Source organism: Periplaneta americana, chromosome 5, assembly GCF_040183065.1.
Source record: "Periplaneta americana isolate PAMFEO1 chromosome 5, P.americana_PAMFEO1_priV1, whole genome shotgun sequence".
Lineage (NCBI taxonomy): Eukaryota > Metazoa > Arthropoda > Insecta > Blattodea > Blattidae > Periplaneta > Periplaneta americana.
Genome location: NC_091121.1, coordinates 180,540,751 through 180,561,525, shown reverse-complemented (window position 1 = coordinate 180,561,525; position 20,775 = coordinate 180,540,751). Strand labels below are relative to the sequence as shown.

At 36.5% G+C, this 20,775-nt stretch overlaps 1 protein-coding gene across 12 annotated transcripts in view; it reads left to right on the top strand.

The window, feature by feature from the left end:
• Positions 1-2,252: 2,252 nt before the first annotated feature.
• LOC138700306 (CUGBP Elav-like family member 2) overlaps positions 2,253-20,775 on the top strand; it is a 1,672,689-nt gene continuing 1,654,166 nt past the window's right edge. For all 12 annotated transcript variants that reach the window (XM_069826845.1, XM_069826839.1, XM_069826850.1 and 9 more), the window contains exon 1: positions 2,253-2,344. In XM_069826845.1, the coding sequence (XP_069682946.1) occupies positions 2,268-2,344 (77 nt within the window). In that variant the 5' untranslated portion in view covers positions 2,253-2,267. The remainder of the gene's footprint in view (positions 2,345-20,775) is intronic.

The window sequence follows — 20,775 nt, the reverse complement described above, 5'->3', positions numbered from 1 at the left end:
AATCGGTTTTACAACTTGCACTTTTGCTTGCTATGGTCGACTCTGCACTCTGTAAATACATTATGACTAGTGGCTTATGCAGCAAATGCTGCAAACTAAGTTCTTTAGACGTTCAAATAAAAATTTTTCATATTTATTTTCAATGAAAAATACCAGACATTTTGAAAGTTATTTGCTTCGATAATACTGAAACATACTCCTTCTGAATGGTTTTTATGTCAAATACTTTTTCTTGAACCTATCCACCTTCAGGTTTTGAGTTTCAACTCGAAAACGCAAGTAAAAATGTCAGGACGATCAGTGGGTTTTTCATGTGGGAGTAAAGCAATAGCTATTTCAGGTTATTGTGGATTGTACGTGAAAGTTAAAGGAAGTCAGGTTTGCTATGCTTTCGAACAATAGACATAGCATCTTGGTGTAGCTGCTGCATGTAGAGCTTGAAATGTAGAGAGTAAAATCATTTTATCCTGCTAAGAGATCTTGCTGAAATGATCGGGAGACTACAAAATTTTGTAGGCCTCTTATTTTATCAGTATCCGTAAGTAATATCGTCTTTCCTTAGGAATTGTAATTTCTGCGCTCCCTCGAGCCAATACTGAATCTACACCACATCGCCATTAAATATATGAAAAAAGACCCAACCCCATTCGATTAATAACTATAAAAATATTTGATTTTAATAACAACATTATTATCTTACGCAAGTTTTGTAGTTTATATATTAACATCATGGCATTAACTATAATAATAATAATAATAATAATAATAATAATAATAATAATACATTTCTAATGGTAATAATGTCATCAAACCATCTCAAGTTTTGTAGATTTTAATATCCAATACACAGGTGTGCTCAGAAAATTACACACTGCAGAATAAGACCTGTAAATTATTTTTAATAAGTCTTGAAGCTTTTAATAACCAATTGAATTTGAGCTCTAAATATGTCAGTAATCCTGCAGGTGCCTTCGTGTAATAGCCTATTGTTTATTGCAGTATGTGTTTTGTTTTATTTTGAAATGCACTTAGTTCTCAAAACTGACGAAAGATGGATTTTGGAAAATTATGTAGGAAAACTGATATTTCACTGAAAACTACTATTTTTCTGAAAAACTTTGGGTTCCAAGCTTCAAAATGACGGGTCATTTATTAAAATCCGTTCAGCCATTGTCCCGTAATTTCCATTACCAGTTCAAATTATATATATATATATATATATATATATATATATATATATATATATATATATATATATATATAGATTGTACATGTCCGTCAGGTGGGCCATCCTGCGCAAGCTCTAAGAGAGCCAGGTTCTATTCTCAGATGAGTATCCTGATAAGCCCAGTGCCTAGAGTCCCAAACCCTTCGTATATTAGCATCGGAAACCCATCTACCCCAATACCTCACTCCAACCTATTTCTAACTACTGCAGATGATATATAAAACGAGGGAAAGATAAAGAGTGTTGGTGGAATGATAGAGGGAACGAGAAAAACCCTCTGAAACATCTGCTTTATCCACCATAAATTCTATTACGACCTAGCCGGGTATCGAACCCGGGCCGTGTAGATGGAAGGCTAGCACTTGTGCCCAGAGTTACACAGTAGGTCCCTGTACGCGTGGTTTCTAATGGTATGGCATGAGGACACTAGGCCTTCAGCTAAGACAACATGAAGCATCACTATGACAACGGATAAATATTCTGTTCTAGGTATTATTCCAACCCCCAATCCTGGCCTAAAAGCAATTCATTTACCACTGCCTGACGCCCAAGTTCTTGCACACATAGCAAGTATCAGTTCGCATTTGGAAGTACAGGAATGTCTTCCAACACGCTTGTAGTTCATTTTACTCCATCTTCCTTTTTGTTTTATTTTTAAGACGCTTCTGACATCGATGGCCTTTACTTTTATTATGTTATAATATCGCCCTTTTTTTGTTTACGGAGTTCGTTGAATCGAGCTGCATTTCCCTTGCAATTCCTTACGGACTTCCTATACTAATATATGACGTCACATCATAGTTACTTTTCAGGCCGTTGAGAAGGGTTGGGGGCGCTAGTGTATTAGAGTGAAGAGATTCGCTATGCGTGCATGTCGTTTGCTTGTCACAAATACTGCGTTCGATTTTCAAAATGTTTCTGTCGCGTTATTTCGTGGTTGTTATGTAAAGTGATTTACTTACGTTCTCAAAGTGTTTGTAAAGAAGATATATCTTTGTATCAGTGTTATTTACATAGGTTTACATTTATTTGGAAGAGTATGCTGCGATTAGAGGGTTATAATTCAGTCGTGGACAGCGACCATCTGTACAGGCATGCCAACAGTGTGGTTACAAAGTAAGGTTAACTCTTATGTTTAATTTTACTGAATAATATTGACAATACTATTTTTTTTACTTTTTTACTCGTCTATTGTAGCCTGAACTTTTTATTTATTTTATACTAAATTTCGAAGTAAATTATTTTTTTATATGGTCGTGTTTTTTTTATAGTATTTACAGCTATTGTTGTTAGGTCTTGAAAGTTATAATTCCCACACAGAAACTTGTTGCTATGGAAACCATTCTTCATAACATAAAACTATATTGAAATAGACCTATTACAGTGCACTTATTGTTACTTGGTTACCATTATAATGCATTTTTGCGAAGGCTTTGGAATAATATTGCTCTAAATTTTCAATGAAAATAATTGTATTTGTAATTTTAAAAATATGATCGTGCAAAAAATGTTGTAGAATAACGTTTGTGAAATGCATTACAAAATCTCGGAAGTTGAAAAACTCGCTCTGCTCGATTTTTAAACTTTTCTTCGAATTTGTAAAAAGTACTTCCCAACCTTTTATCGTAATATACTATTTCTTAGAAGTTTTGCGTTAATTGGAATGTAATCTATACTATACGGGCCAGTTGAGGTATATTTGTAATTAAAAATACACAATGTACTGCCCTCAATTTTAACATTTTTTCTCTCAGTTTATCTAGCATTCAAGGCTATATCGTAATTTTACTATTAAACGAATTTATTATTAAATTAATAATACCAATTTTTTAGGGGATGTGCCGTAATTTATATACGTTTAAAAGTTTTTTTCTTCGTAGTAGATGTATTATATATAAAATATGATATTATAAATTCGTTTCTAATTTAGTTAATATAGATTTTCTTGTTTAATAATATGTAATTAAACAGGGGGCAACTACTCTATTTATGTATAAAGGCATGCCAATATTTTTTGCAGAGCAGTTTTAATACAATATGTCTGATTTTATTGATGTTATTATTTCGCAAACGTAACCATGTGTTAAGGGTTTATTTAACCTTCATATCTCTGATAACAGATGGCTCAGTTCATTTATCTTTGTGGAATGGCGTATTCAGAGATGTCGAATATTTGCAGTGCTTGGGAAAAGTGACAAGTCAGTTTCCACAAACCTTTTTTTTTTTGATAATTTATTGACAACTTACACTGGTTTATGTCGATTTGATTTTTTTTCTGTATGAATTACTGTAATGTGAGAAATAGGCCTACTTACGTATTTTTTTCCAAGCGAGCAGATGTTCCGTAAGTTGTCAATAAATTATCAAAAAAGGTTTGTGGAAACTGACTTGTGTCACTTTTCCCGAGTACTGCAGATATAATATCGCTGTTTCGGAGGAAAAATGACCCAACTGCAAAATTGGGGCGAATATTAAAACACCCCTATCTGACAGTAATGTTTTGAAGTAGCCATAAATTATAATATCTTGCTTTATTTTGATTGTCATAATATATTTTTTTAATATTTATTATTTATATATGAAGAGTACAGGAGAAAAACAATCAAAGTCAGAATTCTGATAATAGTGATGTCATCATCTAATTCAGTATATTACTGCAAACTTCGGTGTTTTCATATAAAAAAATTGGTAAAGGAGAATTATCACCATGGATACAGCCATTCCTTCCTAATTCTTTTTATGAGAAATAGCAATAAAATTTGCAGTAATATATTGCTTCTCCTGAAAAACTTTCTATGTTGCACTTACATCGTTGTTCCTCCAGAAGAGCGATATGACATTATCATCGTTAAATTCATTAAGTGTGTTTTCTTGTAACATTGTTACACAACTGTATTGAGGATAATGACTGTCCCCGTAGAATTCATATCAATCTGTATAAACGTTTTTCAATTGGTGGTCCGCGGAATTATTTTGCCGGTCCGAAGAAAATTCATAGATTCAATTATTTCAGTATACATTGTGTTTCTGTGGATTTTGAAGAAAGAAGAAAATAAAATGCAATGTAACTCGCCTCTAGATTCAAATCCAAGCCATTGAATCTTCCCTGGATATCTGTAAATAAAGAATACAAAGGACAAAGCTTTCAGATTATTGGTAACATTTTCAAGCGCACACATGCGAAACCATTTTTCGGCGTCTCTACAATTAAGAAAAATGCAGGAAAACCGAATGGACGTTGATACCACATTGTCTTCAGTATCAATGTTGGGATCAGAAATCGAAAACATTTTATTAAATAAACAGCATCGGATGTCTCATTGAGCAAATGCCAGTGACTTTGAGAGAAGGAGGTAAACTGTTTGTCAATTTTAATTTTAAAATTTCGAAATTAAGTATTATAAATTTTAATTCAAATTGTAAAATTTTGAATTTAAATATTCCAGACTTTAATAGTGACAGTTAAATATCACTAAAAGACAATTAAATGTGAAAATTTTCCCTAACTTTTGCCGGTCCACGAGTACCAAAGAATTGCAAAACGCTTATCTATATTTCGTGGTTCACTGATCGAATACTGCTTTGAACGTTGTAGCTGTATGCTTTTTAACGTATTTATCCATAATATATACTGTATATTATATTATACAGCAGAATATTAGAAATTCGTCTGCATTTCAGTTTACATTTGTATAAATAAAATATATTGTCATTTTAATAAGATGTACAGCCACCAACTTTGCGGAAGTGGTAGCCACGTTAGTCTGTTAATCCGGAACTGCTTTGGGTTGTGGGTTCGTTACCCACTTGGTTTTGTTACATGGGTGCGTTTTTTTCGTGATTTTTCTTAACTGTAAGGAGAATGTTAGGTAATCACATAAATATCCGGTCTCATTTCGCCTAATACAATCTCGCTGTTGCCAATTCCATCGGTGTTAAAATTAACTTAGCAGTTGATACAGCGTCGTTAAATAACTTACTAAAGAATAATACAATGAAAAATGTACTACTTAAATCCATCAGTAAACCTATGCTTTTGTTGAAGGATTCAATTCATTTAGTTTTCTGCCCAAGGTCAGGTCTTTCACTGTAAACCCAGCATTCTCCAATCTTTCCTATTTTCTGCATTCTTTGTATTCTAATATCACCCATATATTTTAATGTCGTCTATCATCTGATATCTTCTTCTACCCCGACTCTTCTCCCGTTCACCATTCCTTCCAGTACATCCTTCAATAGGTAGTTTCTTCTCAGCCAGTGACCCAACCAATTCCTCTTCCTGATCAGTTTTAGCATCATTCTTTCTTCACATACTCTTTCTGACACAGGTTCATTTCTTATTCTGTCTGTCCACTTCACACGTTCCATTCTTCTCCATATCCACATTTCAAATGCTTCTATTCGCTTCTCTTCACTTCGTCGTAATGTCCATGTTTCTATCCCATATACGAGCAAATTCTGGGTAACTTTCGGTGCTGGACCCCGGACTCATTTCACCGGCATTATCACCTTCATATCATTCAGACGCTAAATAACCTAGATGTTGATACAGCGTCGTAAAATAACCCAATAAAAAATCTACCCCATACAATGCCACACTCCATACAAAGCACTTCAATAGTCTCTTCTTTAGTGCTTTTTCCAGAGGTCCGCAGATGATGTCCTTTTTTCTATTAAAAGCTCCCTTTGCCATTGCTATCCTCCTTTTGACTTCCTGGCAGCAGCTCATGTTACTGCTTATAGTACACCCCAAGTATTTGAAGCTGTCCACTTGCTCTACTGCCTCATTTAGAATTCGCAAGTTTATCTTCTGTATTTTTCTTCCTATGACCATGCTCTTCGTCTTATTTGCATTTATCTTCATCCCATACTGCTGACAGCTGTAATTTAGCTCCAGTAGCATATCTCTTGGTATCATTTCCTCGTTTTCTAACAACGCCATATCATCAGCAAATCTTATGCACTTTATTCTTCTTCCTCCTGCTATCACTCCTCCCATGTTCTGAAAACAGTTCTTCACTAAATCCTCCAAGTAGATGTTGAACAGGGTAGGTGATAAAGGACATCCTTGACGTACTCCTCTCCCTATCTCACTTCCTTCTGACATCTCTTCTATAGAATACAGTACAGTATGGAATGAAGTCACGAGTACAGACAATACAAGTGTCTCATGTTATGTTCTTGGTTTCTTGACCCAAGATATACTGTCTTGTCTTAATAATTGATTCTCATAAGTTAGTTGAACACTTCGCCTCATATCTAGTGTTCTTTATAGTAATTTAAAATGATTTTAATTGGTATGTAGCTAATATTATATTACAGCTTCTATTTCGTTTTAAATAGTCAAATCATAAGCTTGTTCAAGCCGAACAACTGAAACTGTCAGTCTTTTCCTATGACTTAGAAGATCCGTGGTAAAGATTATTGAGACATAAGGGTACCGTGAAGCTTTAAATATTTCTGGGAACTTCTGTCTTAACTGTGATGTAATTCGGAGCATGCTATTAACTGCTCGGGGTACCCAAAATTACGTTCACGAAGCAGGAGTTGACATACTGAACGAAATACAATGGTCACTTTAATGTTCTACCAGGGCTTGTGCAGCAAATGCTGCTGCAAACTAAATTCGTTAGACGTTCAATTAAAAATTTTTCAGATTTATTTTCAGTGAAGAATACTTGTCATTTTGATAGTTATTTGCTTCCATAATAATGAAACATACTCCCTCTGAATGGGTTTTTTTATGCCAAATACTTTTTCTTGAACCTGTCCACCTTCAGTTTTTGAGTTTCAACGTGAAAACGCAAGTATCAATGTCAGGACGATAGCAGTAGCTATTTCAGGTCATTGTGGATTGTAGGCGAAAGTTAAAAAAATGTCAGGTTTGCTATGCTTTCGAACAATAGCATTTTCGTATAGCTGCTGCATGTAGAGCTTGAAATATAGAGCGTAAAATCATTTTATCCTGCTAAGAGATCATGCTGGAATCATTGGGAGATTAGAAAATTTTCTAGGCCTCTTATTTTATCAGTAAGTTATATATTTTGGTATTTCCTTAGAAACTGTAATTTTTGTCCTTTCTCAAGCCAATACTGAAGACAATGACACATATAAATATCTACTCCACATCGCCATTAAGTAAGTTATATGGAAAAGACCCACACTACTTGATTAATATCTATAAAAGTATTTCATTTTTAATAATAATATTGTACCTTACGTAAGTTTTATAGTTTTCAGTAACATATATATACCCGTTACTCAGTATATTATAGAAATGAAGATCTAATATAAAATAATCTTTCTCTGCTTGTACTTACTTAAAGCCCCAAAACATTTCACTTTCATATCATCAATATACCATTATGTGTTGCATTAACTACAATAATATTTCATTTTCAATGGTAATAATGTCATCAAACATTCTTAAGTTTTGTAGTCCTTTATATCCAATACACAGCTGTACTCGGAAAACTACAGACCAGAGAATCAGACCTGTAAAATATTTTTTATACGTTATCAAAAACTTACACAAATGAAGATCGACATATTGGCATATTGATGTGAAAGAATCTGAGCCGTCTGAACTCTATGTCAATAATCCTGTAGGTCATGGCCTTCGTGTAATAGTCTATTGTTTATTGCAGTTGTGTTTTGTTTTATTCTGAAATGCAATTAATTAGTACTCAAAACTGACGAAAGATGTATTTTGGAAAATACGAAAATGATGTAGGAAAATTGACATTTCACTGAAAACTACTATTTTTCTGAAAAGCTTTGGGTTCCAAGCTTCAAAATGAGGGGTCATTTATTAAAATCCGTTCAGCCGTTTTCCCGTAATTTCCATTACTAGTTCAAATTATATATATATAGATTGTATTTTAACCCATTCATTTAACCCATAGCCACCTTTCATCTTTCATCTTACAATAAAAAAGTAGACCTTCGTAGGTGTTAGAATTATAATCCTACCCACATGGATGTGTAAAAAATTCTGATGTAGCTTTAAAATAGCAGTTGATAAGGATCATAAATTGCATTGAAACTCGTAGGTGGGCTTCTAGCTTCAAAACTTTTCAGAATGTAGGCCTTGATATAAGTGACGAATGGTTCGTTTTCTGTTTGAACTACATACTGTGTTCATTATTTACGTTAATGTATAATTATTGCTTATGGAATGACATGATGCATTGGGTCTTGGAAACGTTGTGATATGAAGGTATTGTTATATGAAACATTCCTAAGAGGTTATAGCGCTGATAAGTCTTCCGGTATGTGTTGGAATGTTTTTCTTTGTTCTTATAAATATAAAGGTTACTCAACTAGGTTTTCATGGTCCAATAAGATCTTCTGAATGATAAAATATAAAATTCTAAACGGCTTAAATTGTACTTTTAAGAATAGTGGCGAACTGTAGTGAGATCGTTATAAGAAATGAAGTGCAAACAGACAGACAGGCTGGTAGATAGGTAAATGGGTGAGTGGGTGGTTGGTTGGATGTGTGGATAAGCGGATCTTTATTTGCTACAGACATGTAATATGTAGGCCTATAAATATGTAAAATGACGTACTTACTATGAAAATTATATAGTAATTATTTAACTCTTTTATTTTTATTTATTTTAGTAGGTTGTTTTACGACGCTTTATCAACAGCTTAGGTTATTTAGCGTCTGAATGACATGAAGGTGATAATGCCGGTGAAATGAGTCCGGGGTCCAACACCGAAAGTTACCCAGCATTTGCTCATATTGGGTTGAGGGAAAACCCCGGGAAAAATCTCAACCAAGTAACTTGCCCCGACCGGGAATCGAACCCGGGCCACCTGGTTTCGCAGCCAGACGCGCTGACCGTTACTCCACAGGTGTGGACAATTATTTAACTATAAACCAAAAAGTTACAGAATGTTAGAAGCTATAAAATGCGATTTGATGATGAATTTTAAGTTATAGGTTGAAATCTAACAAGGTGAAGTAACAAGTTAAATAGCTTGCGTTAGCTGTCTTGAAACATGTGCTTTCAAGGTCAAGAACTTCGTTAACGGAGCCCGTGACAAGTTACAATGCTGGAGTGATAGATTGATGGTAGAGAGAATTCATATACTCCGAGAAAGCTGCTCTAATATTGGCTCTTGGCCTAAATGTTTTCGTTTGATCTCGTCGGTATTAGAACTAGGCCTCCTGTAGACAGCCGGATGAGTTATCAAGGTGTTTAAAAGAGTTTCTAAGTTAAGTAGATATCAGATTGGACGACGAGGAAAAAAGAAGAGAAGATTAAAGTAAGAATTAGGAATGAAGCAACATTTGTAACAGATGGGTGGACGGGAAGAATATATGTCAAGAAATTTAGAAATCAATTAAAAGAAAAACATAAAATTGTAAACAATTGTACTTACTTACTTACTTACTTACTTACAAATGACTTTTAAGGAACCCGGAGGTTCATTGCCGCCCTCACATAAGCCCGCCATTGGTCCCTATCCTGAGCAAGATTAATCCATTCTCTGTCATCATATTCCACCTCCCTCAAATCCATTTTAATATTATCTTCCCATCTACGTCTCGGCCTCCCTAAAGGTCTTTTTGCCTCCGGCCTCCCAACTAACACTCTATATGAAGTTCTGGATTCGCCCATACGTGCTACATGCCCTGCCCATCTCAAACGTCTGGATTTAATGTTCCCAATTGTGTCAGGTGAAGGATACAATGCGTGCAGTTCTGCGTTGTGTAACTTTCTCCATTCTCCTGTAACTTCATCCCTCTTACCCCCAAATATTTTCCTAAGCACCTTGTTCTCAAACACCCTTAACCTATGACCTTCTCTCAGAGTGAGAGTCCAAGTTTCACAGCCATACACAACAACCGGTAATATAACTGTTTTATAAATTCTAACTTTCAGATTTTTTGACAGCAGACTGGATGATAAAAGCTTCTCAACCGAATAATAACACGCATTTCCCATATTTATTCTGTGTTTAATTTCCTCCCGAGTATCATTTATATTTGTTACTGTTGTTCCAAGAAATTTGAACTTCTCCACCTCTTCAAAAGATAAATTTCCAATTTTTATATTTCCATTTCGTACAATATTGTCGTCATGAGACATAATCATATACTTTGTCTTTTCGGGATTTAGGTCCAAACCTATCTCTTTACTTGCTTCCAGTAAAATTCCCGTGTTTTCCCTAATCGTTTGTGGATTTTCTCCTAACATATTCACGTCATCCGCATAGACAAGCAGCTGATGTAACCCGTTCAATTCCAAACCCTCTCTGTTATCCTGGACTTTCCTAATGGCATACTCTAGAGCAAAGTTAAAAAGTAAAGGGATAGTGCATTTCCTTGCTTTAGCAGAGTGAAGGTATAAGAATTGGGGGGGGGGGGAAGGGTATAAGAAATGAAAAAAATATATATGAAAATGAAGTAATAATGTATTCGAAACAGAAAAGAATACCTCTATAACGCACACAGAACTGCATTGTTTCAAATGTGTTTTCAAATTATCCTGAAACAAAAGACATTACTTTCGCAGCACCCTGTGGCCACTCGCACGCTCTATAGCCTATCTGGACTGTTTTATGTACAGTGCTCGGATAAACTTGCACAATGGACTGATAAAACTGTGCAAAACAATCGAGAGCACTTCAAGACAATCGAATGGGGCTGTACAAATCAGATTGAGGTATTCAGGGCTGGACAATGAGAAGTTTCTTCTATACAGTGCCATCTACGTCCGTTAATAGCAACTATCACTCGCTCTTTAGCACTAATACGTACCGATATTCAAACAACGTCTTGTAACCTTTCACTTTAATATTACATGAATTATGGAGAAATTAATTGATACTACAAAACTTCGAATTAAATTTTTTCAGCAGAAGTACACATTTAAGCGTCCTGAACCCCGAGTAGTTTTTATCGATGCCTTTGTCCATCTTCTGTGTGTATAATCTTTCCTCCTAAGAATTGGACACGCAAAATCCAAGACGATTTATAGATATCTACGTAACATGTGATGCGGAAAGAGAAAAGGGACCTCTTAAAAACGAAATTCAGGTCATAAACATACAGGGTTTAAGGGGTATAAGTGCCATTATTTTAACTGATGATTATTCATGTCATAAGGAAGGCAAAATGTCTTCACAATTTTTTTCTTATTGCAATATTTAACTAATTATTAATAAAGTTTACAATATTAGACGTTTGGCAACGTTGCTGGATGGGGAGGAGGGGGTTTACAAGTACACAGTACAGCTCAAGCGGATACATCATAGCGGTACAAAACAGATGCTCTGTTCTAATGCATGGGCGGACAGAGAAATAATGTTTGTGCGAGATCGTGCGTATTTGCTTGCTTTCCGCACAAAACCAATACGCTGTAAGTGTGAAATACCACATTCAGTATTCCCAACGTAACACACATAACAATTTTCCTCTTCTTACCGCTTAAGCGCGACATTCATTTTACTGCTTTAGGCTTTTAACATATTATTTTTAGAGACGTTTAACATAGTAATAATTATAAATTGGAAACTTGCCACTGCAATTTCACCTAAACTGCACTGTTAATTATTGTTTTTAAATATTTGCAAAAATTAAGTAAACTCTACGACACCACAAAATCTACTGCATTTGTAATGCAAGTAACATTAAGGAAGCCGTGAAAAAATGAACAAGATTCCAGATACCGATGTTATTACTGCAATATGTTATATAAATAATATTGTTAACATATTAAAATGAAAAATAAATCATTACATAACCTTACCGTTTGTTTTAAGTTCGCATTTATAGACTGGGGGGTGGGGGGAAGACAGACGTATATCTCGGCCTGCTGGAATATAGTAAACACAGAAAACATTTTATAGCAACAATGTTGAAGATAGATATATTTGTTTTCCAAAGTTGCCGTCATTGAACAGAAACCAAGATGGAGATTTCATTGCAACTAATTAGAAATTCCTCTTTCAGGTATGTAATAAACGATCTTCGCACAAAATAATGTACGATACACGAACGGTATGTTTGTTTTCATGTTCTCGGAAATTAAAAAAGCTCAACTACGTTTCGCTTTTTCAATCTTTTCCTCGAACATGAAAACCTCAACATACCGCTCTTGTAACGCATATTACTATTACACACAACGAACAGCAAATACAAACTTTCAATCTCATTAATAGAACATTATGTTAAATTTACATTTTATTTAACAATATTGCTCCATTTTTTAATTGTACGTCTAAAAAGTAAACAATAATGGTTTACTGCACAAAATCACACGAACGTTTTCTCTAAAGCAAACTTTTAATCTCTTCTGCTTGATTGGAGTGGTACTCCTCGAGATCGTTTCGGTGAACTGCAGACACGATCCTTTTGCAACTTTGTAAAATGCAGTCACGAGCAATTCTTCTTTTCCCTTCATGATAGACTTCACATCATTAAAAAAGAAAAAAAAAAGAATTTGAATATATTGCTAGCAAAAAATTACATATAGCACCGTCAGTGCATTAGTGTTGCTAGCTTAGATAAAATAATTACTTCTAAATTTCAAATGGTGAAATTAAATACGTTTAAGATGACCTAACAGCTCTTATAAGCCTGTATGATACATAAAAGGTGAGTTGCTACACTGATGCACTGAGGGGTGCGGTATATTTAGGTACACAGTGAAGTCTAGTGAATAAAAAATCACATAATTTTAGTACGTACTATTTAGCATCTTCAAAAAGGTACGATGAAAGAGTAATGGAACGGAGAAAAATTCCCTCCGGCGCCGGGATTTGAACCCGGGTTTTCAGCTCTACGTGCTGATGCTCTATCCACTAAGCCACACCGGATACAACCCCGACGTCGGATAGAATCGTCTCAGATTAAGCTCCAACTCTTGGGTTCACACATGTGCTGAGGTGCACTCGTTATGAGTGACTAGTTGGCCGGGATCCGACGGAATAAGCGCCGTCTTAAATCACGAAGTGATTTACGCATATCATATATATTATTTTAAGTACCGAAGTACATATGATATTTCCATGCATTTCACTCATAACGAGTGCACCTCAGCACATGTGTGGACTTCGGTCCTACGTTCATAGACATCTATGACGTAGTGCAGAGGGCGGCCACTAGAGGGAACCCAAGAGTTGGAGCTTAATCTGAGACGATTCTATCCGACGTCGGGGTTGTATCCGGTGTGGCTTAGTGGATAAAGCATCAGCACGTAGAGCTGAAAACCCGGGTTCAAATCCCGGCGCCGGAGGGAATTTTTCTCCGTTCCATTACTCTTTCATCGTATGATGACGCAGAATATTTGCATGGAAATATCATATGTACTTCGGTACTTAAAATAATATATATGATATGCGCAAATCACTTCATGATTTAAGACGGCGCTTATTCCGTCGGATCCCGGCCAACTAGTCACTCATAACGAGTGCACCTCAGCACATGTGTGGACTTCGGTCCTACGTTCATAGACATCTATGACGTAATGCAGAGGGCGGCCACTAGAGGGAACCCAAGAGTTGGAGCTTAATCTGAGACGATTCTATCCGACGTCGGGGTTGTATCCGGTGTGGCTTAGTGGATAAAGCATCAGCACGTAGAGCTGAAAACCCGGGTTCAAATCCCGGCGCCGGAGGGAATTTTTCTCCGTTCCATTACTCTTTCATCGTATGATGACGCAGAATATCTGCATGGAAATATCATATGTACTTCGGTACTTAAAATAATATATATCTTCAAAAAGGTTTCATTTCCGTTAGCATACATACGATGTTTTCTATAGCCTACTTGAAGTCATCTTCCATTACAAGTATTTTGCCTTGGATCCCAGTTACTATTTTTTTAAAATAGTTGTAGATTATTCATCGTGAGATATGACACTGATAAGAGAGGGCTTACATAATTGAAAAACAAGACCAATATCTTTAAAAGACTTTCGACTGATAAAGTTTTGCCAAGAACGCTGACTGTGAATGTCAGGAACAACGAAATTCGTCTGTCTACTGTCGATTGTTAGTGCTTTCAGCAGGACGTCGTTCGACTGTTCCTTTCTGATAGCGAGATGATCTGCACTGCACGTCATACAATTCTGGAACCCGGCTGAACGTTACGTTGACCTAGAAAGTAAACAAGTCAGTTCTCCACATGTTGTATGCACCCCCGCTGAGTACATAGGTATGGTAGAGAGACGGTCCTGTATTTTTTAAGTTGGTTATTTAACGACGCTGTATCAACTACGAGGTTATTTAGCTTTGATGAGATTGGTGATCGCGAGATGATATTTGGCGAGATGAGGCCGAGGATTCGCCGTAGATTACCTGGCATTCACATTACGGTTGGGAAAAACCTCGGAAAAAACCCAACCAGGTCATCAGCCCAAGCGGGGATCGAACCCGCGCCGGAGAGCAATTTCAGACCGGAAGGCAAACGCCTTAACCGACAGAGCCACGCCGGTGGCTACGCTCGTGTATTTTGGCAGATTTTAGGAGAGGGAAGTTTGGTATGGAAGAGAATCGGGTTGCAAAAGTTTGTGAATTGATAATACGGAGAATGTAGCTATGATAATTTTGTAATTTATTAACTTTTATTAAATAAAATATTGATTAATATTACACACTACGGAAAAATGCAGTTTTGATATGTTTACAATAAGTAAAGTTTTATTAAATAAAGTTTTGATTAACAATAGTTAGGTACTACGTAGGTGTACTGTACAGTAAGAAAGTATCACAACATTTTATCGCCATCATAAGATGTAGGTCATCCCATATTATTTGCAGATGACATAAGTGTAGTAATTACAGCCAATAACTCCAACACATTCCAATCTTCAACAGAGGAAATTCTCTTCAAAGTATGTGATTGGTTCTCAGTCAATAAATTAGTATTAAATTGTAACAAAACTAACCTAATTCAATTTAAAACCTGTACAAATTCAACCTCGCAAATTTCAAGGTGAATAATTAACAATAGGTTCCTAATAGAAACAACAACAACAACCAAATATCTTGGCTTAAAAATTGATAGTGTGTTATATTGGAAAAATCATATTAAAGAAATTACCCCCTAACTAAATTCAGCAAGTTTTGCTATTAGATCTATGCAAGAGATAGGAAATAACAATACCTTAAAAATAATATACTTCGCATACTTCCACTCGGTAACGAGTTTTGGAATAATATTCTAGGGAAATTCCACAGATAGTAACAGTATTCCTACTACAACAAAGAGTAATTAGAATAATAGTAGGTGCCAAATCCAGGCAATCGTGTAGGACTATTAAAAAAACTACAAATAATGCCCATGGGTCGACCTGGTTGGCGAGTTGCTATAGCGCTGGCCTTCTATGCCCAAGGTTGCGGGTTCGATCCCGGCCCAGGTCGATGGCATTTAAGTGTGCTTAAGTGCGACAGGTTCATGTCAGTAGATTTACTGGCATGTAAAAGAACTCCTGCGGGACAAAATTCCGGCACATCCGGCGACGCTGATATAACCTCTGCAGTTGCGAGCGTCGTTAAATAAACCATAACATTTAAAAATAATGCCCATGGCTTGTCAGTATAATTTTTCATTAATAATCTTCCTTGTATGTAATCATGAAAACTTTGTAACTAATTCAACAGTTCATAGCTTAAATACACGTCAAAATGACTTTCATGCTCTATCGGGAAGTCTATCATGCTATCGAAAAGGAGTGCGTTATATGGCAGTAAAAATTTTTAATAGCCTCCCTATCGATATAAAAAATTAAACTCAAAACATAAGATTATTTAGGATCAAATTAAAGAAGTACCTAATTTCTCACGCCTTCTATTCTGTAGATGAATTCGTGACTTTCCACAACGCTTGATGAAATTGATACTAAAACTTTGTGTTGTTTTATGGGGTTATTTTACGATGCTGTATCAGTATCTTATGTTATTTAGCATCTGAATGATATGAAGGTGATAATGCCGGTGAAATCAGTCCGAGGTCCAGCACCGAAAGTTACCCAGCATTTGCTCGTATTGGGTTGAGGGAAAGCCCCGGAAAAAACCTCAACGAGGTAACTTGCCCCGATCGGGATTCGAACCCGGACCACCTGGTTTCGCGGCAATTTGTGTTGTACTAGTAGACTATATTGTAAACCTCTTCTGTATATATTTCAATTAGACTGCGACTATAAATTAAGGGCCCTATTCATAGACATTCTTAGCGCGGGCTTTCGGTGGATGATCAGCGAACTAACGTTTTTCGTATTCATAAACCAGTGTCAGCTTTATGATATGATATGAATCCTGTTTAGCACGCTCGTAGCGCGGGCTAGCGAAATGTCTATGAATAGCACCCTATTACTTTATAGTAATATTAATTTTTTTTTAATTGTTCCATATTCTAGCTGTGAAGCAATGCATGAATACCATGAAATGTTGAGAAATACAATACAATAGTCCATTTTTCGTATTTGTTAGTCTTTCGTTCTTTCTAGTTTCATTTCAGTGTAAAACTTTTCTCACGACTTATAATTTCGAAGTATTTTCCAGACAACTGTCCCAGCAACGCCTCTGACCATAAAATTCTTCATAAATAATTACATAGACTTTAACTGAAGTCGGTCAATTTATAGTTGCAGGCGTTAGAGCGCAGCTCGCATCTGATCAGGGACGTTGTCGTTCCACGCTGGCTCGCCTGCCATTTTCAATTTTTCATTGACAGGAATCCCACCGCCCGGATCTTGTAGGATCGACTAAAACCAAATGACGGTGGTGTAACGTGACATGGTTGTAAATATAACCTGGCGAATACTGGAGACCTCAAAAAAAAAAAAAAAAGAATAAAAATCCCCAAGACGTGAAGTACCGTACTGTTAGGAATCAGGAATACAGGTTCCATGACTCCCAAGTTAAAAATGCCGAGTGTGTTTTGAATGTAGGCTGCTTATATTCTCTGCGGGGAGTACTGTTAAGTGTAGGAGCGTTAGAAGACCGTAGACGCGGATTAAAATCCTGTTTCATGTTTCCATTTCTTTATTTAGTTTCACTATCGTCACTGTTATTAATATTATAACAACTGATAATCATCGAGCAATGTAAACTCACTTTCACGTGTCACCCAAAAGACAACACCATAGGGTCAGAATGTTTATAATAATTTCTGCCTCAGCATATTAACGTTCAGACAGTTCTAAAAGAGACTTAACTCCAACTTTAAGCTGTAAATTCATTGTGAGTGTCTTCTGGTAAGTTTAGTTCTGCATCGTATTGTATTGTATTGTATTTATTAACATTCCATGGTATTCATACATTGTTTCACAGCTAGAATATGGAACAAGTCAAAAAACCTAATATTATTATAAAGTCTTAATTTATACTCACAGTCTAGATCAAATATACAGAGACGAGATTTACAATATAGTCTACTAGTACAACACAAAGTTTTAATATCAGTTCCATCCCACCGGCGTGGCTCAGTCGGTTAAGGCGCTTGCCTGCCGGTCTGAAGTTGCGCTCGGGCGCGGGTTCGAACCCCGCTTGGGCTGATAACCTGGTTGGGTTTTTTCCGAGGTTTTCCCCAACCGTAAGGTGAATGCCAGGTAATCTGGCGAATCCTCGGCCTCATCTCGCCAAATATCATCTCACTATCATCAATCTCATCGACGCTAAATAACCTCGTAGTTTATACAGCGTCGTTAAATAACCAACTAAAAAAATAAATTTCATGAAGTGTTATTGAATGTCATGAATTCACCTACAGAATAGAAGCGTGAGAAATTAGGTACTTCTTTAATTTGGCCCTAAATAATCTTATGTTTTGAGTTTCATTTTTTATATCGAAAGGGAGGCTATTAAAAAAAATTTTACTGCCATATAACGCACTTCTTTTTGATAGCACGACAGATTTGCCGATGGAGTATGAAAGCCATTTTTTGACGTGTATTTATGCTATGAACTGTTGAATTAGTTACAAAGTTTTCACGATGACATACAAGGAAGATTATTAATGACAAGCCATGAGCATTATATTTTGTAGTTTTTTTTAAATAGTCCTACAAGATTCCCTAGATTTGGCACCTACTATTTTTCTAATTACTCTTTTTTGTAATAGAAATATACTGTTACTATCTTTGGAATTTCCCCAGAATATTATTCCAAAACCCATTACCGAGTGGAGGTATGCACAGTATAGTATTCGTAGGTTGTATGTAATTTCTTGTCTTCCCGTTGAGACATAAGAACAATGTGCTTATTTCTAGGGACCGTACTTTGTCCCAGAAAGCTACAGGGTTAAGTAGTGCTGGAGTTTTTGCTGTAGTGGATGAAGTTGCGTGCATGTAGAAAGCGTACTACTTGTGTCTGCTCAGCGACTCCTGTGTGGTCAAGTTGGGCAGAACAAAAAATGGACCACTTTAACATTTAAAATTTGTATTATTTAAACTATGTACGGTAGTGGCAAAAAAAAAAAACCGGACCGACCCTTGTAGCTGATTTCAGAGTCTTGTTCACTCCAGAGCACGATAGACTGGTAACTAAGGCTTTCGTGGTTCGAATCCTGCCAGGGAAGGAAACATTTTTTTTTTGTTCCTTATTTAAATTTATTCCCAAGACTTTTCGATTGCTGGTAAAATTCATGTTCTGCGAATAATAAGTTAATTATGTAGTAAAATATCGCTGCAATCGAAAAGTATTGGGAAATAATTTGAATAAGGAACAAAAAAAAAAAAATTCTTCCCAGCAGGATTCGAACCACGAAAGTTTTAGTTACCAGTCTATCGTGCTCTGGAGTGAACAAGGTTCCGGTTTTTTTTTTGCCACTGCTGTACATATCAGCCAGAATCTCGATCAGAGGCTAAGGAGGATGATGGTGAAAAAAATATTGACGATGACGATGAAGAGGATAATAGTGATGATGGCAATGAAGATCATGATGATGATGTCGACCTGGTTGGCGAGTTGATATAGCGCTGGCCTTCAATGCCCAAGGTTGCGGGTTCGATCCCGGGCCAGGTCGGTGGCATTTAAGTGTGCTTAAATGCGACAGGCTCATGTCAGTAGATTTACTGGCATGTAAAAGAACTTTTGCGGGACAAAATTTCGGCACATCCGGCGACGCTGATATAAACTCTGCAGTTGCGAGCGTCGTTAAATAAAACATAACATTTTTTTAACGATGATGATGGTGATGATGATAATGGTGGTGGTGAATAATGACGTCGATGGTAAAGACGATGACTAAGAAGTTGGCAGTGTTTATGACAATGATATTTTTTTCGTTAACTCTATAGCACTTATTAGTGTTTTATGGTTGTGCTAACAGGTGGAGTTACTTGTCAACAATGTGACGCTGAAACTTGTTTTCAGGTTATTGCCCAGCGATAACTTATATTGTATTTTATATATTTGAAGATTGGCTAATTGGTATTAACCGGCACACTCACAATCACACACACATTCATAAAAATTTCCAGATTCTAGACATCCATGCAATTTTTTTTCTTGAAGAAAAATTCACCGAGAGTTGAACCAGGGAATGGAACCCTGGACCTCCAGATCTGGATGCCAGACCACGGAGACAGTCATGACCAGGCTTCGAGACTTCGGACCCAATACAGTATTTCAGTGGGAAATCCGCATAACGGCGTACTGAGTATAGTGGTAAAGCGTACAGTGGGTGGGGGTACTGTAGAATGAACGCCAAGAAATAGCCTTCGCAAAGAAGAACGCTCTGGATTTGAAGGTTCTGACGAATAATTTGGTTTTCATACAAACCCATTTTCAAACTATGTCTGAAATTATTACACGGTTAGAAAAGTCAGAGCAAGAGATGCCGGAAGCCCTCAAATTAGTTGAGGAAATGACACAGAGAATTAATGAGACACCAAGTACACCGGTTACTGAACGTGTAAAATAGAAGTGGAAATCAATTTTATGTAAAAATAACGGATATGGATCACTGTGTAATATAAACAGCAACTTACTGGACTAATTAACAATTACATCTCTCTCCCCTCTTCGTAATTGAGCCATCATATAGCCAAATAGCTGGTCTCGAAATTGAGACGATTCAACAAGGCTCATGACAACAATCACCTCCTACATAATAGCCAAATTGGCTAGTCTCTTATATGAGACAAGTCATCCTGCCCAAGGTATTCAGTGGTTTTCCTCAGGCGTAAGACAAATGTCGGGATGAGCCCTATAAGAAATGGGCCACGGACCTATATGCCCTTCCCCATATATATTCCCCTTTATTATAAACGACGTATGCCCTAGTTCAGAACCTATAAATTGTCTATTAAATATACTCAATTTGTCGCAATTTGAAAGGACAGGGACCTCTCAAATTGCAGATTTAGATTTCACGGCGCTTCTTCCGACGGCCTTCACATGCTTTGTCATCGAACAACAGATGACAGCGTCTTGCCATCCTAACGGCAAACACCAGCCATCTTCTCCTCGCCCCGTTCCGTGATCACTTGATCAAATCTCAGTCCCCCTCGCGTATGTGGTACCTAAGAGGTTACGTCCAATTTCGGCTTCCCCTTCAAAATTTTCTAGAGCTCCTTCAGTGG